The 27483-nt window shown below is 41.5% G+C and overlaps 1 protein-coding gene across 4 annotated transcripts in view; it reads right to left on the bottom strand.

Moving 5' to 3' along the window:
- REPS2 (RALBP1 associated Eps domain containing 2) overlaps positions 1–18865 on the bottom strand; it is a 104387-nt gene extending 85522 nt beyond the window's left edge. Inside the window, exon 1 of one of the 4 annotated variants that reach the window (XM_074858712.1) lies at positions 18598–18865. In XM_074858712.1, the coding sequence (XP_074714813.1) occupies positions 18598–18804 (207 nt within the window). In that variant the 5' untranslated portion in view covers positions 18805–18865. Of the gene's footprint in view, positions 1–17692; positions 17709–18597 lie in introns of those variants that run through there. The other 3 variants (XM_074858711.1, XM_074858710.1, XM_074858713.1) reach the window with 3 other exon arrangements.
- Between the last annotated feature and the right edge of the window lie 8618 nt (positions 18866–27483).

Raw genomic sequence — 27483 nt, forward strand, 5'->3', positions numbered from 1 at the left:
ACCGGTGACCTGCTTCTCACCCCAGTGGCAGGCTCACTGCTGATGAGCACAAACGGGAGTTTTGTCTTTTTTCAATTTCTTCGCCACACTAATTCACTAAGAAAATTTTTCTATCATGCATGTACAAAGCATCTTCGGCCTCTAGAAACAATTGTTTCGAGCAGAAAAAAAACTCAACACTTTTACCCACAAGCACTTTTTCTTCTGAGAGCAAACCAGTGTGTACATATTTCGTAACATTATCTATCTGAAAGTCTCCCAGATATTATAGAAAATGATACATCAAATTAAAATAATTTTTTTAGTAATCTGTGCTACGATGTTAGTTCTGAATTAAAACAACTTCCCTGTTCTACCTAGTAACAAGAAAATTAAATACAGCACTGGGCATTGTACAATTAAAAAATGTGAAGTTCCTAATTCTCTGGAAAGTTTCTGGTGAGTACAAATTCTTAAAATATTTGGGGAAAAAAAAATAGCACCTCTTCTCAACATGTATGGCAGATACACTGCATAAACTCACTACAATTTCAAAACCATGGTTGGGATTGATGTCACAAATAATTCCAAATCTCTGCACTGTACGCAACTTACTATCTTTATTATACCTCCTTTGTGGTAAAGATAAAATACATCTTTGAAGAACTGAATGCCTGTAGATTCAGGTGATCTCGAGGTACATACAAAACCAGGATGATTTCCATTCTGACAAATGAAGACAAACCGTGCTACCTTTTCCTCCCAAATGAACAGCGAGAAATACATAAATCTACTATTTGTATCTATCTTCCTGTGCAAACAATGATGGAAAAATTCTGACGATTGCAAACATTCATTAAACAACAAAAGCATGCAAAATACCACAAAAATAATATGAACAGTTTGGGAACAACAATTTAAAAATTTATTTTTCAGAAAAATAACCTTTTTCTTAAAATAGCCATGCCCTTTTAGAAACCTATTTGTTTACCTATATGTTCCATTCTTCCAGCTCCAGGAATATGGAAAAACTTTTTTTCACAATGAACAAGTCATGCAAAAATGATCCAATTAAACTAAAGTTTATAATGGAATGTATTTGTATTCTGTACCTTTTTTTTAACATCATAATATTTGGGCATCATAACCTAGGATTTCATTGTTTTTAAATCCCTCAGAACAGCTTTCATAATAATAATTCTCACAACACTGAAAATCTTTGGCACCATATTTCAATGTCAAAAGGAATTAATTCAAACTGAAAGAATACAAAACCTTTTGTCCTTTTAAATAAGAAATTTTAATGAGGTATATAATTGTACTTATTGCACATCAAGAGTACAAATTTAATTTGGATTGTGTAAGAATACCACGTTTATTTTTTTCCAGCTCGCTCAAAAAGCTGGAAGCAGTTCCACACAGTATTAACCTTAAAAATCTTGACACTCCCCACAGGAAATTGATTTTCTACAAAAGTTTTGGAAAGGATTCGACTTGGATTCCTGCGCAAGATATTTACAGTCCATTTAGGTCCAAACCTACAACACGGCCCACAGATGAGAGCACAGCATATAAAAAACTAACACATTGAACAAGTTGGCATCAAATGAAACTCAGAGTAGAAGTCCCAGAGGAGCAGAATGGAAGGTAACAGAACAAACCATTCAAGAGTTTAATATTTTTTTCTAAGTCTCCTTATTAAACATTCTGTAATGAAATTGTTTTCATGGTAATTGCTGATCTTCTGTAAGTCTTGACAGATATGCAAGATGGCAACCACCCAATTTATCTTGCCCCCATGAGTTTCATATATGGTTCCTTTTTCAAGGAATAAATAAAAACCATTTCCTACTCAGTAAGACGTTTACTGTGAATTCATTCCCTTAGAGAAGGGTTAGGTTTTTGGGGTTTTATTTTGTTTGTTTGTTTTTACAGAGTGATCCTAGTATTTCCAACGAGGGCCCTTTGAAAACTGGCCTCTGATAACATGCCATCTTTTCTGGTCCACAACCAAGGTTGGTTTCAGGGGCAAAGAGCATATGTGACCACAAGATGAAGCTACTAGCAGTAGGAACCATGCTTTTAAAACTAGAATTTAAGGAAAGAAAAAAAACACTGGCAAACACACCATGCAATATAATCCACCATTTCCACACATCTGTAGGAACTCTAACTTCAAACCCGCCTTAGTGGAAACTAATATGTTTTTATGAACATAAAAACCTTCATGAATTCTTTACTGATTAGTCTTCTGGGGCAAGGGGATGGTCTCAGGGCAGGTAATAACCCCAGACACAATTCACTGATGGACAGTAAAGATCCTGCAGAGTGTCGGTGCATTTTTGGCTGCCTTAGGGGTTGCGGTCAGCAGCACCATGTGGACACACAGCAGCCCCTGATCAGGTGGCACAGCCCTGTCCATAGAGAGGATCTCTTTTGGCACCGCAGCTCCCCAGAGGCCTTTGAAAACATATCAGCTTGCCTCGGGTGCAAGGGAGTCCCCACTCAGAACCCAAAGGAAAGCCACAGAAAAACTCCCCCTTCTCTAAAGAATCACGCCCATACAGCTTTTATTCTTACGTCTGATGCAACCATTTGTACTGTTATCTATCTTACTAGCAAATGCTACCTCAAGATTCTTGAAGAAGAATTTTCTCAACTTTCATTTTCTCAAGACTCGTTGCAGCAATGTCCAAATGTGCAAATGACAGTTTGCAACATTAAACTAAAAGGAAGCACAATAACAGTTGGCTTGAGAAGGGAGAGGAATAATCTGTTCTTCATATCCTCTGTAGACAGGCCACAAACAACATAAGGCTTCAAAACAACCTTCTTAAATCTAAGGATAAGGCAGCAGTACATTGCCTATAAAAGTTAGGAGTTATCACCAGGAATTAACAAATTGCTCAAGAATAACACAGAAATGGGATTTTGCTGTGGACAGGAGAGGGTGTCTAGGGATGGTCTGAGGTCCTTTCCACGTCTGTAGATAATCCAGCATCCTATAAAGATGAGGATGATGTGATCACACTGCACCAAACCCTCTCCACAATACTTTTCATAGTTCATTAGCTTTGCTGTCTATTTGGTTAGAAAGAAGGGCAGAGGTGTCAGAGAAATGCATTTCCCAACCTCTGATTTTCACGGGCCTTACCAGTATTGCTGACGCAGCTCAGCCCCTTCTCCATGCTGACACAGCCATCAGGTAGAGTCAGGGCATGGGTTGTTTCTGAACCAGTTCATGTTTATACTACCACTGGCCTTTGAAAAGTGCTGCGCAGTGCTCATGCTACCACTTGCTTTTTTCCTATGAAAAAGGCAGTGTGCAAGGACAGGAGTGAGGGAGGGACAGCACCTCAGGGGCAACTCTTAGGACAAGAGTCCTAAGTACTGTAGGACAAGACCATGTCCAGTTGCTGTTTCATGAAAAAAATACAGAAACATCATTTGAGTGGCTCCTAACAGCTACAAAAACTTCAGACTTGTTTTTGCTAATAATCCTCTTTTATTCCCTGTCACACCTTGAAAAGTAAAAATGACAAAGTCCCATCTTACTCTGCAGCCTCTCTTACCCATGATCAAACCCTCTTCCTTTTGTATATTAAAAGGATTCACAATCACTCCTCCCCACCAGTTTCTTGATTTAAAAGTAGCAGAGTCAGTAATGAAGTGGAGAGAAATGTTCAGACCTGGCTGACCAGGGCTACAAGGATGAAGGTGTATATGGCCCATTGCTTGTGCCCTGCTTCTTAGCAGAAGCTCAGACCTGGTGTTTTCAGAACATGCATGAAGCTCTCTCTAGACTGGGCAAGCTGGGTAAGGATTTCACATCCTGTGAAATTATTTTGCATTCCAAATAGTCTTTCAAACAAACCATGCCACAAACATTTTGTGTAGCCGAAGACCTCAAACACATTTATGAAATCAAAAGGTATATGGGTCAAGCAAAGTTTGGCTCATAATTAGATATTTTAAAATATTTTTTTCCAAGATTTAGTATCAGCAGAAATGCTTTGCAATGAGATGAATGGTGATATTTATTATTTTTGAATTCTACTGGAAACAGTTGTGCAGTTTTTGTACAAGTATTTCCTAGCAAACATTTCTATAATAAAAGTTTGAAAGTAGGCAAATTTTCCTTCTACGGTGAGAAAAAAAACAGAGAGCAGGGGAAGAATGAGAGGAGTTCCCCTCCACCTTGAAGAGGGAGGAGTGGTGGGACTGACCACTTCCCCCCCCATTCCCTGCCCCCTACAGGAGAGGAGGTAGAGATATTGGGAGCAAAGCTGAGCCAGGGAAGAAGGGAGGGGTGGGGGGAAGGTGTTTTTAAGATGTGATAATGCTTCTCCACTGTCCTACTCTGTCTGTTAAGTGTTGTTGTTAGTGTCCGAATACATTCTTTTTCTTCCCCTAAGGAGTCTGTCTTTTGCCCATGACTGTAATGAATCATCCCTCCCTTTCCTTATCTCGATTCCTGGGCCTCTTCCTTCATTTTCCTCTTCCCAGTCCTGAGGGGGAAGGGGTGAGTGAGCCACTGTGTGGTGCTCAGTTGCCCTCTGGGCTCAAACCACAACAGGGGCTCACCTGCTTGTTGTGCCATGTATAATCCACCTGTTCATCTGAATCCCTGACACATCTTTGCTGCTCCTGGGCAGACGGCAGCCATAAAGGCTGGAAACACTAGGAGAAAGTACTGGTACAAAAGGAGCAAAAATAGTGCCGGCACATTGTCTTCAGCTTCCTGAGGAGTTAGAGAGAATTTATAGGACAGAGAGGCAATCAGCTCCCAAAGCCCAGCAGCGATCAAATTTGGGCTGCAGCTACCTGCAGGTATGCAGGTGCAGGACACCTTGCAAAGCACTGCATGAGCAAGGGGTACACGCAAACAAAACACAACACCTGGCAAGCCCTTAGGGGACTGTGTTAAACCTCTCAATGTCAATGGCATATTTAATAGCGGTATAAATGAGAATCCACCTCCAACGCATCAACATCAAAGCACTTGCATTTTTCTTAATGCCAGAAAACTAAGGAAACCAAGGAGGCAACAGGATTCAGCTCTAGTTTCAAGGAAATTTTCTCACAGTAGTACATTTTTGCAAAACGTACAATTAAAAAAAAAGCCCTAAGTAAAGCTGACAAAAAGCGCAAGAGCACATCCCTTCCGGTTTTCTTCCCACTATTTATTTATTTCCTGGCAGATGCAGAGAACTGCTGAACCAGCAGCTCTTTTGGCTGGTGGAAGTTGCCAGCTGGAAACAAGGGGAACAAAGAGCAGCGCAGGTGGAGCCGCGTGGGAAGGGGCTGGGGAGGCAAAGAGGAGCACAAAAATAGTGACACAGAGCAGCTACAGAGAGACTCGCCTTCCCTTTTTGCTCCTCTCCACTCACTATCACAGTAACTTTTAAAATGCTGTTTTACAGACATCTAATGCTCATACCACTATTCAGAATCATAGAAGCATTTAGGTTGGAAAAGACCCTTTAGATCAAGTCCAGCTGTTAGCCTAACGCTGTCAAGTCCACCACTAAGCATGACCCTAAACATATCTACATGTCTTTTAAACACCTCCAGGGACAGTGACTCAACCACTTCCCTGAGCAGCCTACATCGGTTCTAAGAAGCTGTCTATGAGCAGCAGAACCAACAAATCCCAACTTTCTCTGTCCTGAAGTGACATTTCTCTATGGATTCTTTAATGTTTAACATGGACTGAGTTGGGACCTTTCTCTGAGCAGGAAAATTAATAGGGTTTTCTTTTACCAAATGACTTAGGTCTTTCACATAACTCTTAGGAACTCTTCAAAGTTTCTCAATTTTCCTGAAATTCTGTTGAAATAGTTAACAGATTCAGAAGTTATTACTGGGCTGAATTAATAACATCATTGCACAAGCCTCATTTCTTTCAAAAACCAGGCCAAAAAACACCAACCCATGACATGTGAAATTGGCAAATTTTAGATTACATTAAGGAAGATGAAGTGGAATAAACAGTAATAAAGGAGACCATCCCATTTTTGTGTGCATTTTTTGAGCCAAAATCACGCAGTTATGTAGGAAATAGCAAGACCCTGCAGGAACATAAGCCTGTGCCTAGCCATCTAATGGCAACAAAAACATCATTAGTTGGTAGGTCATTCCCAGCAGGAGATGAAACCTTGCATTGCGTAAAGAGCAGGATGACAGGTTAAGCAAACCCCTAATGGAGAACCAGGGGAAGGATGCCTTCCCCACAGAGGACCTTACACATTCAGAAACTCAAATGTGTCTTCAGCCATTCAACCATTTAATGGCTGATGAGACTGATGGGTGTTCACACAAGGACATAACTAGCTTTCATGTTCTGCTTGCAGCCTTGGTAATAAATGAGCTACTGCTGCCATGGAAGGGTAAACTGAGCATTCCTACCCCAAATGAGTACTCCAGCATCACACTTGTAGCCGTTCTCCCAGATGGACTACAAGAAAAGGCTAACTCAACAGATAACAAAACATAACAAGGTATTAACAGCATGGACAGGCAAACTTCTAACAGAACAGAAACACTGGCAGCACAGCAAAAGGAGCATTCTATATTTCACATTTTAGGGGATGGAAATGTCATTGTAGGTTAAAATTCTTTAAGTGTTAAGTTTGGGAAGTCATTCACTAGAGTAATGTGTATTAGTTTATGATTCAAAGCTGGCTTTCCTTGGAACTATGCAACTCCACGCTCTTTCGTTATAAAACTATAGCTCTGGCCCTCTTACAGCAATGGTGAACTGGTTTTGAAATGGCTTAATGCTCTTCTACAAATGAAAATTGCTGTACAATGTTGCTTGCAAGACATGCTATCTTGCAATAGCCATCAGGAAGCAAAGCAAAATTTCAAGTATTTAGAGCTGGCCCAAATAATTTCACTGCTCAAAAAAACCTAGTTTCTCCTCTGTGCTCTGTAGAGTCACATACAAACCATGCCATCCAACTAGAGAGTGCTGTGGAAACTGCTAAAATGCTATTCTGGGCAAATGTCAATTTGACCATAGGACAGTCCTGCACTATCTATTTAAGGCACTGTATATTACCATGATTCTCCATATGGAAGGCAATCAGGAACATGGAAAACTATATAGAACTACTCATCCACTCTTTTTAATGTATTTCACATCTACACCCCTTGACACATTGCTCCTCTTTCTCTTTATTAAAATGTCAAACACTCACATTTTGAAACTTAACTTATCCTGAGTGACCAAGTTACTGGAAGGATGACCCAAGTATTACTGTGCCTGTCTCACTATTAATTTGGTTATAATATTTACACTTAGATACTGCCAAATGATTTAAACTATATAGTGAGGGAAAGAAAAAAAAAAAGATTCACAAACTTATCCTCCACTTTTGTCCTTTTGGATGTTTTGCCTAATCAGAGACATTTACTTTAAGACCTATCCTTCAGTACCTGAACAGAAGACCTTCACTCAAATTCCAGAGTGCCTTATTTTGTTGCAGGGCTTAAATTCAGTAGTTACACTAAAATAAAGTGCTTTGCTAGACTTAATCCTTTACTTCTTGCACACCTCTCCTGCAATCAAATATATGCATGGTAAATAATGCAGTCTAAAACCAGGTAATGAGTATTTCCTAAGGAAAAATATTCCTTTGGAGAATATTCTCCTCAAAGACAGTCCTGATTTAGATTAGATCAAATAAGAGATACAATTACTATAATATAGCTGGGGGGAGGGGGAGGCAGAGAGAGAGAAGAAATTAAGGGACTGATAACTCAATGTAAATAACATTAAGAATTATTTTCCTGCTGACATCAGCACTGCCCAATGCTGCTCTTTCTTGTCCTGAAACAATATTTGCTCTGGCCAGTGAACCCAGGACCTGTCATGCTGTGAGGAACCAAGTGCTGCAACATCCTCACCCCCAGGCTCCCCATCCTGGTTCCTTCCTCTCACAACACTCAAACCATGTTTTGACAGACATGACTTCACAGCTGTATTATAAGTACACTATAGCTCCAGAATAATAATTTAGTGCTGTTTTTAAAAAAAGTTCACAGTTAAGCAAGGGCAGCAGCAGGTTACAATACAAGTGCAAAAAACCGCCAAGCATACTATTTGTTACAGTGGTACACCTCCATCACATATCGGGTGTAGAAAACTGAAAACTGAGGCTCTCTTCATTTCTAATTTTGGTGGCATCTCACGAGAAACTCAACCTAAAAAGCATATACGATTTTGGCTTTGTAATTTTATTTTTTGGGGGGGGGGTGGTGGGGGTGAGGGTGTGTAGTTTATTTGTTTTGGGGTGGTTTGGGTTTTTTTGCTATTGACAGACTTTTCATGAAAGGAAGCTTCAGACATCGGCATAATTTTAGATCTTATCCCTTTTTCAAGAGTACCAGATTCTAGCCAGTTTCACCTTCTATCTACAGCAGACATTTATATTTATAACCTGCTCATCACCATGGTATCTAAAGCATCTAATAAAAAACAGAAACAAGCAGCTTCCTGGTTCCTTCCTTTTATTACTCAGCAGAAAACAGCAGTTAACAATGTAATTGGGATTTATTTTTGCCTTCTGATGTCCCAAACCAGATATCCCCCAATATACACACTGGCCACCTGGCTGACTCTTTCAAGCTTCTTCTCCAATCTCCCTCACAACCACTTCTTGTAATGAGATTCACTGCTGTCTGACTACCTCCCAGCTCTGTCACCCTCAGGTAAGGTCTCCACTTGCCTTACATTTTTATAACGGCAAACTAGTTTTAGCCTATCTGTTCTTCATGCTTCCTACCAGAACCATAAAGAATCCCATATAAGTACCAGGAGCACAAAAAGCTGCTGGGAGGCATGAACATCGCAATTACCAAACCCAGAAAGAAACCTGGCCAGCAACCTAGAATTCAGCCCACGATGACCTACAGAAAGGTACTATCACTTTGGAATAGCCTTGTATTCAGTTTCTTCCTCTTACTCTGTTTAAGAAGGGAATTACAGTATTTTGGGTCCAAAGGAAAATTTTCAGGACCCCTTTTTACCATTAATACTGAATTCAGAGTTTACAGAAGAATAGACAGACAGGACATATGGGACATGTCCACATAGGTAAATAGGAGAACAAGATAGATACAATTACCTCTTGTAGCAGATACAATTATCTAAGTCTTCCACAACTACCAAAGATGATAGAAAAAAAATCATTCTTCAGAGATTTAAACATTTGCTTCTCACTTCTCAGAATGAGAATCAGTTATGGACAACTCTGCATGGCAGATCTGACACTTGGTGTCTCCCAATCCTCATTCTGAAAGCAGTGGCAGAAAGTGCTTCAAGTTGCTAAAAATCACAGGAGTTATTATCCAAGAAGTGATGACCACCACACATGGAAACCCTGACAAATTCTACCCAGCTAGATGGCACCCACCAGATCTAGTCATGTTGAGCTAGACTCATTGAAAATACTGCAAAATCTCAAGTTTCTTGCTGGGGAAAAAAAAAAAAAAAAGATTCCTTTCAAATTTCTGCCAGGAAATGAAATATTTTGTTCCAGGTTGCCTTAATACAAAGGTACCACAGTCTCACAGAAGCTATAGTTTTCATGTTTCACACCTTTGTGGTTCCTCAGCAGATGGCATTTCTGAGGCACAAAAGAAACTTGATGCTCCCAGTACCCATTCTATTTTATCACATTTGGCACATTTCCTGAGTTCATTTCCCTAGAGCTTACAACTACAGCAGGTACTGTTAAAGGCAATGCAGCAAACACCCAAAACATTATCTTCTACAGTTGTGCAGTTATGTTAATCAATATCACAAACTAAAATCCTTCTTTAAGAGTCATGGTTTATTTTTATAAGACTGAAGAGCTGTCAAAAGTCTTCTTAACCAAAGGTGTACCATTGTAGCCAACTCCACTGTATATGGAGTGTGTAGAGGATACTACCTGCCCTTCCTTTATCTTATACCCTGCTTACCTTTAGTTTGAATCAACACATCACTTGGAAAAGCAGCTTAAATTTTTTCTCTTCCACATCACTAAACAAAAACCTAAAATTATCACCATTTCACCCAACATGCTTGCACCTTATGTGTTGAAATGCATCATTCAACAAGTGAGAACCTACTTGTTTGCATCTAAACCAAGTGTTGGTCCTCAACTCAGCTAAAAAGCAAAGGACTTCAAAGCAGCAACATCAGACAGTCAGACAACACCATCTCCAGTGCCCATGCACAGTATGCCAGTATTTTATAGCACATTTTATATCATGACTTGTATTTGCATTTCTATCTGAACATAGTAAAGGAAAAGCAGCCGATGGCTATCAAAACATAAAGATGTTCTTATAAAGGCAGCAATTATTCAGAGGAGGGAAAAAAAAAATAAATACATAAATCACACTATTGAGTGCATTTTGTCTCCCTCCGCATTTATTTTTAGCATTTGAAACCTCCAAGTACTTCACCTTTTACTGCTCCACTGCTGTTACTGTTGGTAATAATTCTGACTGTATTTCTTAGCCCATAGCAGTCATCCTGTTTTGCAAATGATTAGACACATTGTTTTATTCTGAAAGACCATCATCTTGGCTTCCATAGGACATCATTGTGTAAATTATGCCAGAAGTAAATAATGCATGAAATGTGAAATGTTACCTATGCCAAAGCTGATCTAATGTTTCTTGGTGTGAAAAGAGAGACTTTAAGAAGAAGAAAGGATTAAAAAAAGAAGTAAATGGATTTGAAAAGTCCATGCCAAAAACCACTTGATATTTATAATAATAAAGTTATGCTACAGACATTTGCTGTGAAAGTAGAATTCAGCTTCATGACTCATACCGTAGTGAGCGAGCAGACACCACAAGCCATATTCAGACAGCTTAAATTCAAGCTCAGCCAAGTGTTTCCCATTAGCCGACTCTAAATTTTCGGTGCCACCAACGCAGTGGGAATTACGAGGTCTGAATCCAGAGTTTCAGGTATGACCCTGTTCAAAGGAGGAGCTCCCCACCACCTCCTGTCAAAGACAAGGACCAACGGAAGTGCATGTTCAGATTGCAGGACCATGAAGATATCAAGCGTAAGATAGTAGAACAACCATTAGCAGCTTTTTTGGATGCGGGAAGACTGCTCAGGGCAGAAAAAACACCACAGAGATCAAAAATAAAGAAGCAGAAGAAAACACTGAAGATGTGCTTTGGTAGTCAGGCTACCTAAACTTTCTCAAGACCCTTTTTTTTTTTTTGAAGACATTTGCTAATCATGCTGCTGTAAGTGGGGCACTCTTGTAGCTCTGTTCAGCAATTTATGTTCATTAGGAAGGCCACTGAATGACTCGTCCAGGTACAAGAGACAATATAACAGGCAGCCTGTAACCGTGGGGTGGTTTTAAGCAGGCCTAGTGCCACCTGGAGAGAGCCCACTGCACACCACAGGCATGTTCTGCACAGAGTGACAACCTGCTGGGAGGAACTTGTCAGAGATGGCTTCTTCAGCGCTCCTCTCCAAACATACCACCCCATCTAAAACAAGTGGCAGCATGACGCATCAACCTTAAAGTTTGCAAGGCAGATTAATGGGAGAAATAAGTTATTTCAAACGTTATTTAAGTCTTAAGAGATAAGTCCCTAATTTCATTTTTGGTTTGTATTGGAACTATCTAGTTATTTTTCTAGATAAAGATCTGTCTCATCAGTTAGTCATCATTAAATCAAATTATTTTTTTAAATATGGTAAAATTTCTCTTTTTACTAACAAGTAGCATTTTAAAACATATATAAGCAACTGCATAGCTTAATATACATCTTAATTTTTATTTTTTAAGGAATTTGCTCTGTTATCTTTATTAAGAAATACATCTACTTGTGCAGGTATATGTGATACATGCAAAGTTAAATTTAGATGAAAACTAAAACTTATTTAAAAATACACAGACCATCCTCATCTGCTAGAAAATGAAAACTACACATTTCTTATGTATACAAACATTAAGAAGTTTATAAATATATGTTTTGTCTTTTAAACACTTTGGTAAATTAAGTATAATTCGCAGTTCGTGATTTAGCTGATTATTGCTGGTCACTGTGTCCTACCATACAGAAAGAATGGATCTTGCCCCCCCCCCCCCCCATCCCTCCACCTCATCATCATATCTAAACTGCAGGGAAAAAAAAAAAAAAAACAAACAAAACAAAAACCAACTTCTCAACAGAGTTCTCAATTTTATGCAGTGGTCACCAAATAATGCTCCTGAATACCCTGGAAAAAGAATATAGTCCCCTCTGTTTAGGAAGAGGGGATTACTATTTGTCCACAGTTGGTTTTCTACTCCAGCAACCTTTTCTAGTTAATTATCCACTAACTCAGCTGTTCAACTGTTTGACTGTCTTCAAAAGTTGAACTAGCACATATTGCTCATTAATGTTTTATTTTACCATACTGTTGGTTTGTTTAGATGTTAATACATCAAAGAATCTTGCTTTACAAATATTATATCAAACGTATTTCTCAATTCATAATATTTTAAATTTAAATAGGTTATTTATTCCAATTCCTTGCCACAGAAATGCTTGTTCCATCTTTCATTAATCTATCCTGGCTAAGTTTTTCAGCTCAGCTAAATTCACGTTTTCAGACTTTATACCAACCCTTTCTTGCAGGGGATGTCTGCACTAGATTCCCCCACTGAAGTAGGTCAATTCTGTGTATTATGTGACCTTTGCAAAACAGATTGTGGACAATATCAATCAATCTGTACATAAACATCACGATACTGACACCATATTACTGTAGATACATGCACAATTAAAAGAGGTTATACTCAGCTGCTTGGTGAACCTGCTGCACTTACATAAGCACCATGACAAAACCACTTAAAAAAACAAAACACAGAAAAACCCCACACCATTCTTTATCATCACTGCTTTGTACTGCAGCGATCTCTCATGAAGAAAGTTACTCATTTTCATCCCAATGGATCTTCTTCCTCCCTCCCTCCTGTAGAATTATTTTAAATCACTGGCACAGCAACGCATTATCTTATTGGAAACTAAACTAATGAATTCATACTTGGTTGTAATGAGGGTTAATTACTGAAGCCTGCAGGCCTTGACCAGGCTAATCCTGATCACACCACTGAATGTCTGTGACAAACAGGTCTAGGAGACTCTGGTTTTACAACAATTTGAAACACATTTGGGAAGGAACAGCTTCTACAAATCTTGTACTGTTTATCTCAGCGTTGAGGAATTCAAACCTTGTAAGCAGTGACTCCTAAATGATACTTTAAATTACAAACAATAGTTTAAAGATGTACTGGGACATCAATTTTTTTTTTTTTAATGGAATATATCATCAAGATTGTTTCAGGCGAAGTTTTACCCTTTGGTATAATTTAGATTTTTTTTTTTTTTTATAAATAATATTACTAAGTTTTTTACATCTGAACGTTGCATGTTCCTACTTACATAAGCACAAGTTTGCTTGTGACTCTAGAAAGGCAATGACAGGTTGGGGTACTGGCCAGAAGTACTGATACTGAAACGTCAGTTTTCCTTTCCTCTTCTTGCTGTACCACTTACATGAAGTTGTACCTCCCCTTTTGTTTCTTCCTGACTCAAAGATGTCAGTAGGATGTAATTTCTCCATATGTACTCTAACCTAACATCACTTTTTGATGGATTTACTGTTGGTCAGCTAGATCACATTTCCAACACTAGCATAATGCCAAATTCTGTCAAAGGGCACAACAGAGCAAATTTTGTCTTTTATAAAGTAACAGCAAGTCCAGACTTTCCTCACTCAAGAAGTTCCTATTTTAACTGCCACAGTTCTTATTCTTTTCTGCCTCTTTGAGGCAGACAGTTAATCCCATCCCAGCTATCATGCAGGTACTAATTTATGCTTATGGAATAAAAAAAAGTTACTGGCCTTTTTCCAAAGAAATATCAACCTAGCAATTTTTTTTTAATCTATTCACACTTCTGCTTTTTGAACATGAAAATACGGTTAAACTGTAGAGTTGTAACTATAGAGACAAGTCACGATAAACACAACTTAACTCACGAAGCCCATGGAAGAAAAGCAAGATTGCTGGTCTGTGTTCCCTATTCACGCAGAGCTAGAAGGAGAGTCCCAGCTAAAAAATGCAGCGTCTGTGTAGCTCCAGCATCATACAATTAGTACTTGTCATCCTTGGAGCACAGAATAACACAGGGTGTTCACTTGCAGAGGAAAGAATGCATTTTCTTAAGAAAATTGGATCTCTGTGCTGATAGCACAAGTCCACAAATAAGATTAAGGTTTATAAAACTGGGAATTAAAGATACCATCAGACAACCAAGTGAAATTAATCAAATAAGTCAGAAACTAATAAAAAGAGATTTCAGTGTAAATCTTGAGTCCAATCCTGCTCCCTAATTTCTTAAGATAAAATCTTCAGAGACCACAATAATAGCAACAAACAGTAAAACTCCTTTGCTGATCAGTGGGTGATGACTCCATAAAGCACTGTTTTATCTGAAATCCACGCAGACATCAGCCCATTGGTACTTGGCACCCATAACAAATGCACTTTGGGGTCTCAGACTCCAGGAGCAGAGGCCGTAATCGCTGGCAGCCAGCTTCAAAATGGGGTCACAAGCTGATTGCCCAAAATGAGACAGGGCAAACCAGCCATCATCAACACCCGTGGCACAGCGGTTAGCATGGAGTATTGACTTCCAAATACACTCAGGGAGCATAATCAAACCGATTCCTCCAAGGAAAAGGCCAGAAACCCCAGAGACAACTTGCCCTTGTTACTGTCATCTACTGACAGCCACCAGCAGTGCCTCCTGCCCCAAGACGCAGTCACTTCTCCCTTCTTCCTAACTGCTAGCACACCTCCACCTGCCTCCTTCCCTTGTAAGAAGCACTATCGATATTGATCTACGTAACAAAGCATGCTGTGGGATCACCTTTGCTTCAGCGATATTTTTGTGGACGCAGTGACTTCGAAACATTTATTTTTTCAGGATATTTTTTTTTTCTTTACACAAATTCAGTTGTTCTTCCCTTTATTAGGAGCCAAAACATAGGGAACAGCGTTTTCAACCTGACCAACACTGGTAAATATAAATACGGCTGGTGCTGCTGAGTTTCTTCTATTTCTGACAGTCTACATAACTGCATGGTGCGTGACTAGTCTGTTCCTTCCTCCTTTGCCATAAATATTGTGAAAAATAAAAAGAAAAACAACCCTAGCACAGATCATCTAGGCAAGAGATTATAGACATTTTACAGTTACTTTAAAAGCCCCTGGTAAAAGATCTGCCACAGGCTTTGGACAAGTCTAAATAAAATCTTTACGGTTCTGCCTTTAACCACACTATATGGCTAGTTGAAGACTTCCAGTACATGGGGGAAGTATGATTATAGAGTCAGCAAAAACCACACTGTCCTGTCCCTGTCATGCCCTTCTCTGTCCTGTAAAGTGTCTGACATTTTTTAATTTTAGTGCTAACTTCAACCATTTTTCCAGAACCAAAATAACTCTTGCTGAGTTCATTCTTTGATCCCTTCTTTCAGGAAAGTTAAATAGGTACAACCTCTGCTGTACCTTACTGCCCAGCAGAATAGCTGGCTTTAATGAGCCTGGGTGTAATGAATCTGTGTTCAATCACTTCATCCTTAGCAAGACCCAGGACTCTCAAGTGCACACCATCTGCTCCTACTGACCCGGCTGCTCTTGGATTTTCTCCATTGATTCCAGCATTTCCTCTTCTGGCACATGCTCTCACATTCCCTACCTGCTCTCTGTTACCTTGCCTCTTTCATTTAAATAACCTCTTGGATCAAGCCAACTAGCCTTTAAACCAAACAAAACCCTTGCCTGTTTGCTGTTTGAAAGTACGCATCACTTCTTTTTCCACAGAAACTGACATAATCGACAGCAGTGCTCCAGCCGGGATGCACCCACATGATTTTTACCTAGACTGCAAACATTGCCATTACAGTCAAGCAAGGTGGAAGGAGATTTCCCATGATGCTTGTGAGCATCTTCCTGATCAACAAGAAATATCAAAGACTGCATAAGGAAAGGCTCCTTCTTTCTCAAAAGATTTATGCCACTTATTACGCAAGTACAAATCCTGGAGATAACAGCACAGGTTCAAGACTTTGCCATGGCACTAAATGCCAGTTCTGGAAGCATAGTGATCTGTAAAACCACTCTTGGATGAATACCTTGAGAATAAAAAGCTGTAAATTGCACATTGTTCACAAAAGGTCCATAGCTGCCTCTTGTTATAGCCCACACAAGGGCCAGGGAATGGTGTTAAGTGCTTTCTGGACTGTGCAGGCTCTGCTTAGTAGAAATCCAGAACTGGTTGCCAATCCAAATCTCCCCACTTCTGACATGGCAAAACTCAGCATGACCATTTCTCAGTCAGTCGGTAGGGATGCCTGCATACTAAGCACTAATTGTGACAGACAGGGATTTTAAAAAGCATTTTTTTCTTAAAAAAAAAAAACTTTCATGGCCAACAATTATTTCAAAGCAAACATCTTAACCCAAACGAGCTGCCTCTGCCCAAAACAGGTGTTCCCTGTACTAGCAGAAAACATACCATGAACCTCCGTGCCTTGTTCCCATAACTGTTAGAATGGTAGGGTTTTTTAAACAGAAATTATTAGATCACATTTTTGGAGTATGATAAGAGACATATCTCAAACAATGTTGTGAGTTTTGCCCTATTAAAACATCCACACTTCCATTTTTTTTTTTAAGCACATTATGTAAATTCTTTTTTTTTCTTAAGTCCCAGTAAATGTTAGTAAGAATACCTGACAGCGGTGGGTTTTGAGGACAGGCGCTCTAGCCCTAGAGCAGAACACCACTGCGATTAATGCCATATAAACAAGAGGGGGAGGGCAGGAAGGAGGAAGAGAAACAGTCCCAGATCCCACAGGCCTTATTATCTGAATATTCCTGAAGCCAATTACAGGCTTGTTTCCCAGTAACGTTCTCCCCACAGCATAAATATACTTGGAAATCATCTAAAATAGTTAAAAACAAGAACATTAAAAAACCCCAACATTTCCAGGCTTAAGTCACACACTACTATCAAAATGACCCCCAAAACAGACCATGATAATAAGTTTCACCTAAATGATAAGGAAGTACCTAGCAAAAATAGGAGGTTTTTTCCATACTCCTTTGGAAAATGAAGTCACTAATACCAAAGTCACACAAATTTACTAACAGGGCTTTAACAAGTTTCTTAAATATGCCTTCTTATTTGAAATTAAATGCCCTCTTCTTCTTCTTTGCAAAAGACCTACTCTTGGTGCTAGATCTATGCTTTCACCACTCCACTTTCACCACTCAATTCACCTGCAAGACCAAGGCCACAGTGTGGCTCAAAACGAAGTAGTATTACAGTGGTCTGTAACATTTTTGTTTTACAGATCTGGTAAACGGCACAAGTAAGAGAGGAAAAATATCATTAAAATATCATCATTTTTGTTCAGAATCACCTGTGTAACATTAATTTATATAAGTCATTATGAGATGACCTGACAGCTATCAGGAAAGCAGTAGAGGAGTTTAGTACCCTCAGGTGGTTCCCAGGTAGAACTATACTTCAGCTCAATTTCAACATAACTTTTTTTCTGCTTCATAAAGACTACTGAAGAACAGAATTCCTATAAATTAAATTAAAATAACCAGGAATACTCTACCTCTCTTCAGTTTATCGTCAGGAGTATTATGCAACTACAGTGCATCAGTCAAATTACTAATCCACAGGTGGTGGAGACCACGAGTCCGGTTCTTCGCTGTCACTGGATGCTGGATGGCACGAGCCTTCTCCCACCCCGACCAAGCTCCTCCTCAAAACTACGGAGGGTTTTGCCCCAGAGCCTCTGTTGGGGACCTTTTCTGGGACTCTGCTGCTCTGATGGTGCAAGAGCCTCTTACTGCCTGCCTAAATATATGCACTCTCATGAACAGACGCAGAAATGCCACAACGTCATTTTACCTACTGATTTTTTTTCACTGAAACAACACTTTAAGAATAGTATCAGTTTTACACCAGGAATTAAACACATCGCATGTCCCCTTTACAGCCCTGCGAACACAACTGCCTTTATGACATTCCGGGCCCTTGGGAGGGAGTTAATGACATGACCAGCCTGACCCGAGAGACCGCACGCAGCCGGCCGAGGGCTGCGCCTAACCTTAAGCGCAGACCAGGGATCCCCTGCCAACAGCACACCGCCAGTCCCCGGTACGCAAACGCCCGGGAGGACGAAGAAACACGACCGGGGGTTACCGGCAGGACTCGTGGCTTAGCTGAAACAGGAGCGCGGCCACAGAGCAGCCCCAGGCACCGCCATCCACGCCGCTGCCGTCAGGAGACGTGCCCCGCTCCCGGCCCCGCTCCCGCCGCGCCCCGGCCCCGCGGGCACGGCACGGCACGGCGCGGCACCGGCCCGCCGCGCAGCCCCTAACTTTCCGGCGGAGGCAGCGCCGGCGCCTCTCCCGCAGGGGTGAGCGAGCGGGTCCCGTCCCGTCCCGCCCCGTCCGTGTGCAGCCCCCCCCCCCCCGCCGGCAACTTGGGGGGAGCCGGCCGCTCCCGACCCACCTGGTGCAGCGTGTCCGGGGGCAGCTGGGAGGCCCGGAACAGCTCGCCCACGCTGCTGCCCCCGGCGGCCGCCTCGGGGGGCGGGCAGCACCGCGAGAAGAGCTCGGAGTAGCGCTGCTGCTCGCTCTCGCTCAGCGGCAGGAGCAGCCCCCCGGGGCCGGTAGCGGTGCCGGTGGCGGCGGGCCCCCCTGCCGGCCCCTGCTCCATGGCGGGGCGGCGCAGGCAGAGCCGTGCGGCCGGGCAGCGGGTGCCGCCGCCGCCGCCGGGGGGAGGGGGCGGGGGGAGGTGGGGCGGGGGGCGGCGCCGCGCTGCGGCGGGGAAGGTGCCGGCCCCGCCCCCCGCCCGGTGCGGCCGCCGCGGCGGCTCCGCAGTGACCCGGTACCGGGAGCCGCTCACCACCGCCTCCCCTCCCTGCTGCCCCGCCCCACACCCGGCGGTCCTGCGGGGGGACCCCGCCGGCCGCGGCCCCTCACGACTCCCCCACTCCGGCCTCCGGCCCTTGCCTGGCGCCTTTTCTTTTTTTCTTCCCCTTTTTTCCCCTTTTTTTCCCTTTTCCCCCTGTTTTTCCTTTTTTCCTTTTTTCTTTTTTCTTTTTTTCCTTTTTTCCTTTTTTCCCGTTTTTCTTTTTTTTTTTTTTTTCTTTTTTTTTCTTAGCTGGTTTAGTTTTAATCTGAAGTACCAACCCCCTGCTCATGTCACCAGCCCCAGGATTTGGGTGCTGCATGGGTCAGAGCATCGCCATGCCACCAGGCAGACCTGCAGGCATGGAGGGCGGGTGCTGTCAGGCCGGTGCAGTGGCATCAAAACCCCTTATGCGGCTGGGTGACCCACATCGCCTCGGCCCATGCCACGGTCACCCAGTGCCCATCATTGCCATGCCCCTGCCAGCCCTCCTGGGCTTCCTGCTTCTGCCCCAAAGCACTGGGCTTACAGAGCTAGGAGCACTGGTTTTCTCCCCAGATACGATGGGCCCTCAGCAGCTGCATTTCCAAAAGTACCACCAGCTGCTGAACTTGCAGTAAGGAAATGCTATCACGCAATACCCTGAAATGAGTCCTAAGGGATCAGCCATGATGGTTTGACAGAGAAGCATCTCACTGTGTTCTCTATAGTTTTTGCTTTAACGTAAAGGGCAAAGAGCCCCTTGTTTACGGAGACAAGATTCCTCTTCATTTGTTCTCTGTCAGCAGTGACACAGTAAAAGTTCCCCTTCCACGTCGAGCACCACCTTAAAAGTCAGGCAGGTCACGACTCAAGGTGGGAGGGAAGGTACATCCCAGCAAAGAGGATGTCTGTGGGTCTCACACTGGTTTTCGGAGTCTTTCTTCCCAGCAGTTCTTTGGGGCATTTCAAGGACTAAGGTAATCAACCTGAAGGTGATCCTTGTGAGTGCCGATGACCCTCAGAAGAGTCAACAGTTCTCTTCACAGCAGCTTTGGTGCCAAGATACAGCCTGGCCCAGGAGAAACCAGATTACCAGCTATTTACGTGCAGTCCTGTACTGTTAGCAACAGGTGGCTAACATTGTTTGCCACATTTCTAAACACAAAACATTTAGGAAGTCAATGTGGTTTAATTTTTATATGTTTGTTTACCATTAATTCTGGCAAAATATAAAATCCAAGTGTAATAATTTTACATAACGATTTTACTATCAAATATTAGGTTAGGGTTACTTCAGTTAAAATTGCTATCAGTTTATGGTCTGTAAAGACAAAAAAAAATTTACTAGCTCATCACCTCTGTCCTTGTTAACCAAGACCTGTTACTTCTTTTTAAAATCTTTTAAAAACTACTTTATCCTTTCCACACCACGCATCTGTGTGGCCTTCTCACCTGCACAAAACATGCAACCCTTTAATTCCTCTAATTCGAAATGAAGATCTGTGCCTGTCTTCTCAATGTGTGGAACACTGAATGGGTTGACAGTTGCAGTTATTGGTGGGTGAATAATTGATGATTGTGTTTAAGGATGCAGTGTTATGCAGAAATTTTTGTTCCTTTAGGGACAGGAGATGGTCATAGCATTTTCTCATTTTAAAACATACTGTTTCAAAGGAGGGCAAGACTATTTCAGAAACTGAATCTTGTAGCCCAACTTAAAGTGGCAAAGACCCATAGTAGCTCAGAAAAATTCTTTGAGTCCTCTTGAGAAGGCTCTGCAGAACAGAGAATGAACAACCCCTTGACTGCTTGTTGCTTCACCTAAGATGGCCTTTTTCTGCATCTTCAGCCAGGTATAAGATACTGGTCAAAGGAAATGGTACCAGCCATGTGGAGATGACACAGGGCTTTACCTAACTATTGCCATATTTAACTATATGACTCCTGTGAAAATAGAATAGTATCTTCAAACTAGCTTATGGAAGAATAGCTGTCTCACAGCTGTACTTGAACAAGAGAGATGCTATGCTGACAAGCAAAGGAAAATATTGTCAACAATTTGTGCTAATTGTGCATTTTCCTGTGCCTGAAGATGCTCATTGACAACTGACCAGTTCAATACTTGTGATGCTAATGTCTCGTCACAACAAATACTCCTATCTCCAACACCCCAGCAGACACCATTTGACCTTTGTTGATATGTCAGCCCCAGTTTTTCTAAGTATTTCTAGGGTGGACCATGGCAGGAAGATACTGGAAACACCCACTGTCCCAGAACACAATAGTCTGTCTTACCAGCCACATCTCTTATCGCAAACAAACACAGCTGCTTTTTATTTTTTTTCCTTTTTTTTTTCCTTTGGACAATTTTCTTTTCTTTCCTGACCTGTAAAACTTAAATTCCTCTCTCAATACATCCCACTCTCATCAGAAACAACACAGTGGCTGTGTTCAAACCAGTCTACCCCAGTATTGTAATCTCCAATGTGTCATCTCCAAGACACTAAAGAAGTGAACCCCACAAGCTGAGGGAGGAGGAAGGAAAATCCATGCCTCTTTTTTCTGCAAAATAAGTGTGAGCTTATAGGTGTAACAGGCGTGAGCTGAACCACCTATTCAGTTGAGATGAGGATGTGAGCATGCATTTGGGGAATTCAGGGGGTGCTCAGGTGTCTGCCTGTCACCTCTGAATCGCAGGCATCCTTTGGCACTCAGCAGTGCCAACCGCACCGACTTTCTCTGCTGAACCCAATACTTACAGGGAGCTTTAACCCACTCTGGATGCCTGGGCCACTTTCTATAGAGTCCAGTGTGCCTTGTGCAATGGCACTGACAGTCCTTGCATGATTTGAAGCTCTTGTGAGGGTACATTAGTTCAGACTGAGAGGCACTTCATGATATCAGAAGCCTTACAAGCATCATAGGAAGAGAGATTTAACTTTCCTGTTTACAAGGAAATTGTGATGTCATTACAGGTTACAAAACTTCCCTATAACTAAGAAACGCTATGCATCCGTAAGTTAAAACAGTTCAAGTATTATTGTTTGCTGGAAAAAAATAAAGTCGGTAATGTAAACTGGATTGAAAGCTGACTTATCAAAGTATGATGGTCCTCATTTCCTCCTTCCCTCTCCACGCAAATAATAATGCAATGCCTTACTCTAAACCCAGCCAACAGCAGTCCTGCAAACAATTGTGTGATCAGGTGTGGGAGGGAGACCAAAGTCATAGTAAAAAAAAGATTTAAAAAATACTACTTCTCAAGACATGCTAGTAGGAATAGTAGTAATATGTATGATAGGTATATTTTCTTTCAGGGTGAAATCATTGGTATAAAGTGTCGTGTAAAATATGACGTATAATACGGCATATAATATGTAATCACAAGTAAAAAATCCCTCCCAATATTTTAGTATTTTGGGAATCCTGGGAACTACTTTTATTTGAGCAGTGCAGCCAAGGACCATTCACTCAAATTTGTATGTTATTTCACTTATCTTAGGGTTCAGATCATGTCAAGCTTGTCCTGGCCCAAAAGACATGATACCTGCCTGGCAGCTGCTTCCCATTGACAGTGAAACACCCCACATATCACGGGGTGAGGCTTCAGAAACACAGGCAAATAGTTGTCTGGAAAAACATGTTAGCTTTTCCCAAATTAGTTTGAGTGAATCTCACCAGTTGTTCCTAATAACAATTCTTTTTATTTACTCTCTTTGCAGAATGAAAGAAGACTTTGATGACAAGCAGCTGGTGGGGCAGGTCTTCCAGCCACAGCATCAGGCATGCTTGGAATATAATTGACAAGCTTGTAGTTTCATGTATCGATTCAGCATGCAAATACTCTTACGATTCTTGGAGTTGTTTCTTGCATGATGTTCCATCTCTAAGAAAAACAGGAGAAATGGTTAATGAACTGTAAAATGTGATTGCCTGTTTTCCAGCTTGTTAGTACCTCTAATGCATTAAAAAGGTCCACGAAATAGTAGCAGTTTCCTAGCTCTGGCCTATTCATTTTTTTCAAAAATTAGATGGCATCATAGGTGAAAACTGCCTTCTCTGAGCAGATTGTTGAAGATGCAGTTCATGTCAGTTTTTTCTGTAAGCAACTGAGTACATAATAGAGAATAACAGCTGGTGTCATAAAATATTTGACAAATATCCACGTATTTATTATTTGTGTGGGAAGGGAAGGAGGACCACACACAGATCTAAAACATACTTTCATAAGTCAAATTTCAATCCAGTTTAAATAACTGACATTATTTTTTCTAGCAAACAATAAATACTTGAAATATTTTGATTTACTGGTACGTAGAGTTTCTTAGCTACAGGGAAGTTTTGTAACTTATAATATCACAACTAGTTGTGTTTAGATGAATCTTTTAGAAAGTCCTTTTACAAAGATTTATGCATGTAAGTGAGCTTTAGTGGCATAAGGCTAAGCCCATGCACACATCTTTATAAGAGCAAGGCCAAAAATACCACACTGCTTTTTAGGTAACTTTCCAGAAAAGTACAGCCTCATTTCCATTGATTTACATCAAAGCCCTTGGCAATTTATTTTTTTTTAAATAATGGCTTCATATGAAATTTAAAAAAAATATTTTAGGTGTACATTTTCTATTTTTTGGTTGTAGTTTTGAAAGATTATCCTCGTACTTTCATATTTTCTGGATTCTAAAGGTCACTCAACAAACCAAGCATTAGAAAATGTCATTCCTCTATCATTTGTGCTTTAACTTAGGAATTTCAGAAAGCCTTCGGCAACTATACAAACACCCGGTTTCAACCAGAATACACCGAACCTTACTGTATTGCAGAGCAATATTCCTAAAGGTCGTATCATCAGCATACTCGAAAGCCTGAACCAAGAAATGCTGTCAGAGGAAGATCTACATGATCCTGGAAGTCACATGCAGAAAAAATAAAAATAAAAATAAAAGTAAAAACCTGTGATTGTCTTCTCCCACACATAGACATGAGTTGAAAGACAGATCTTTCAATATATCCTGAAAGTTAACTGTATTCTCATGGACAAGGAGGGAAATGCATGCCAGGCAGAAGGGGCTATTACAAGAGCATAGATTATAATTAAAGAAAAATTCTTAGTGCTCAGTCAGGCAGCTAATGTTCCATCACTTGTTTCTTTTAACAAACTGTTACTTGCAACCACACTCTTAAGTGAAAAATAATCACAGAAAGGCACACAGACATTAATCATTACAATGAAGCCATTAATGCAAAGCAAAATGCATATTTTCCATTTGAAGAAATAACAGTTAAGTAAAAAATCACTGCACATTCACTCTTCTGTGTGTCCTTCAGCTAATTTCCCTCTTGAAAATTTTGCCTTCAGACTTGGAAAACAATTCTAAGAAGTGTTCAGTTACAAAATAATCTTTTGACCAGAAAGAGCTTTCAGTGCTGCTACTACAGCCTCATGCTTCACATGCAGTTTTGACCTAAGTAAGTTCCCTTTAAGGCAAATAATATGCCCTCATGCCATTTTCCTAGTTGTATTTTAACACAGCAAATGGTCCACCCTGTCCTCTAGTTAATTCATGAACTCAGTATAAAACACAAACAAATCAGCTGCAATAGTCTACAGCTTCTGCTGTTAGCACAGACAGTGGAAATACACCAACAATAAATTCTATTTACAACTGATTTTCCTAGTCCAAGTACAGCTACAACAATGTCATTGCAATTGCAGAGAGTATCGTGGCAGGCACTTTCTGCAAGAACATGCACCATGCCATAAAGCTTGTAATCTGCATGCGACATAGCTTTTCCTTCAGCATCAGTTTGAGAAGGGCTGTACTTTCACTGCATCGCTCGTTATGCAAGAGCCACTGTAACTGCAGCTTGGCCTGCAATGTGATAGCAACCTCCAACTCTCAGATCTCACATGCAGTGATGGAGAAACACACAGCTGGCTCATGTTCCCCGGCAGCCAGAGCTACAACTCTCATCCACAGCACCACGCCATGGCCTCTCTACCTCTTCATAGCCTCTCTCACAAGGTAGGTCGGGCTTGTCCAGAGCTGGGCAGCTGTGCCTGGCGCAGGGTGGGGCTGGGTGGCACAGCTTGGAGATATGTCAGCCGCAGCCTAGTTGCGCAGCCACTACACCATCATGTGGGAATCTCCTTTCCCTTCTCCCAACCCTCCAAGATTACAACAGATAATTGGGATATTGCTTTCAAAGAAAAAGAAACTCGAGACACCTGAGCAGTATTAGTTTGGGTCGGGCATTGTTTCTCAGAAGCACAGAAGAAGGTCTTCTCATTTTCTGGCAAACCCCTCCTGTAGCAGGGACAGCCTCTGACCATCAGAGCCCCTGAAGCCACAAAGAGGAGACTGTACTGGAAAAATAGCGCAGATCACAGCTGGACTCTCAGTGTCACTGTTAGCCCAAACCTCACCAGCCTGTCAGCAAGCAGGGGAAGGTACCATGCAGATAATTTATTGCCCCTCTCATGTAGAAGGCAGAGCTGCAGAGCTGAACACAACAGATCCCCCACTGACTACGCAGCTTGACCTGGGTCACAATAAAGACAGAGCATAAGATGGCACGTCACCATGGAACTGCTCTCCCCTTGGAGCGTCTTGCAAGATGCTCTTCCAAGACCCCTCTTCAAGCTTTGTTTCCTGCTTGCAGACTTTAGCAGGGAGTCAGGCTGGCTGACCACCTCCTCGCGGAGTACTGCCAGCCTGTTTCCTCACTCACTGGGCCCTGCTGGTGCCACAGCAACTTCAGCAAAGTTACTCTTCATTTACAGCAGTGTGAGAAAAGCTCTATTCTTTGCAACTCAATGTGCTTAAAGTCCATTATAGATTTGCTGTTGAGGTATCTAAATCCAGAATTTAAAATAGAAATAGGATCAGCCTAAAATAAAGGCTAGTCTGTGCATATGTACATTTTATGTTATTGAGCCAACATCATGTCAATTACTGTATAAAATCTTATATTTGTAGTTACACGAGTTCTTATTGCCAGTTTTGACTAGGAAAGAATAAATATTTTTAGAATACTATTTGTTTTGCCATTTATATATGTTCTTCATTTTTCCCCCAGTGTAAGAATTCCAGGCAGATGACAGCTGACATTATTAATCAGTGTAGAGATTAGATATGAAATCTTATTATGGTGAAGGAAGGTGTGTGTAAGGAAGATAAATTACAGTCTTGTGACTGAGGAGTGTATCTTAGTGAGACTCAGAAAAATCTGGTTCTGCTCCTACCTTTGCTACATTTGCCATGCAATCCTGCAGACATTCTTTGTTAGTAGTACAAAGAAAATATTTTCTAATCGTACAGCAGTCTTGTGAGATACAGGCAATTGCTGGGCATTCAGGTGCTCTGAAAGGGTGATGAGGAGCAGATAAACTCAGCGTAAGACTAGCAATCAGGAGATTATTCCTGACTGACTTTGGAGCAACTTCAGGTATGATGACAGTGACTAATAGGAAGTAAGTTGGTGAAATGGAGGATTTGATTACATGGTTCAGAAGTTACTTCAATTTTCTGTGCAGACAACCAGGCTCCACAATATAGTTAAGTTCTGAGATCCCATGCAGGAGCCAGACCTACTAGCTTGCAAATCAAAGTGGTACAGCTGCCCATGCCTAAACTGGCAAGATCAGGTGAAAGCTAATGGCTAAGTTACCCTTCTGGAGTCTAAACTACCCTCTGTGAACAGCACTGGGCTGGGCTGTGGTGACATACCAGCTCTTTGGTGCTAGCTACAGGATTTCCAGTGTTTCACAGAATCATCTAGGTTGGAAAGGCCCTTGAAGATCATCTAGTCCAACCATTAACCTAGCACTGACAGATCCCAACTACACCATATCCCTAAGTGCTCTGTCAACCCGCCTCTTGAACACCTCCAGGGATGGGGACTCCACCACCTCCCTGGGCAGCCCATTCCAATGCCTAACAACCCGTTCTGTAAAGAAATACTTTCTAATGTAAATATATATATATAAATAAACTGTTGCTCAGCAGAGTGTCACGTAGATGACAGGAATGGTTTGCACATGGGCGAAGCTTCCCATGGAGCTTCCCATGAAGAAGCATGGGAACACAACACCTACAAGGAGAGCTCTAGATGGAAGAATGATCAGTGGCACAGTAAAAAGAAGAGATCAGGTTTTAGAAGCATCTTTCAAATAAAAGAAATAAATAGCATCTCCCACGCTGCCCCTGCCCTATATCATCTCCCTCCTTTGAGTGATCCCACTCTTCCCTGCCCTAGCTGTGGTTGACCTGGGACCTTTCCTATCATCCCTCTCTCATCCTCCTTGCCAGGGACTTACCACTGTGTTTTGTATCTTCCCTTCCTGGACCTCCCTCCACAAGGTACCTTCCCTCCTCTTTCCTCTCTTTGCAAATGCTAGATGACTCTCTTCACTCCACTTCTATCAGAGGATACAGCCCCTTAGATGAGAAAATCCTGCTTCTGTGCCTGAGTGCATCATTTGGAATCTATGGCTGATAT

This window comes from Strix uralensis, chromosome 2, assembly GCF_047716275.1.
Source record: "Strix uralensis isolate ZFMK-TIS-50842 chromosome 2, bStrUra1, whole genome shotgun sequence".
In the NCBI taxonomy this organism is placed as follows: domain Eukaryota; kingdom Metazoa; phylum Chordata; class Aves; order Strigiformes; family Strigidae; genus Strix; species Strix uralensis.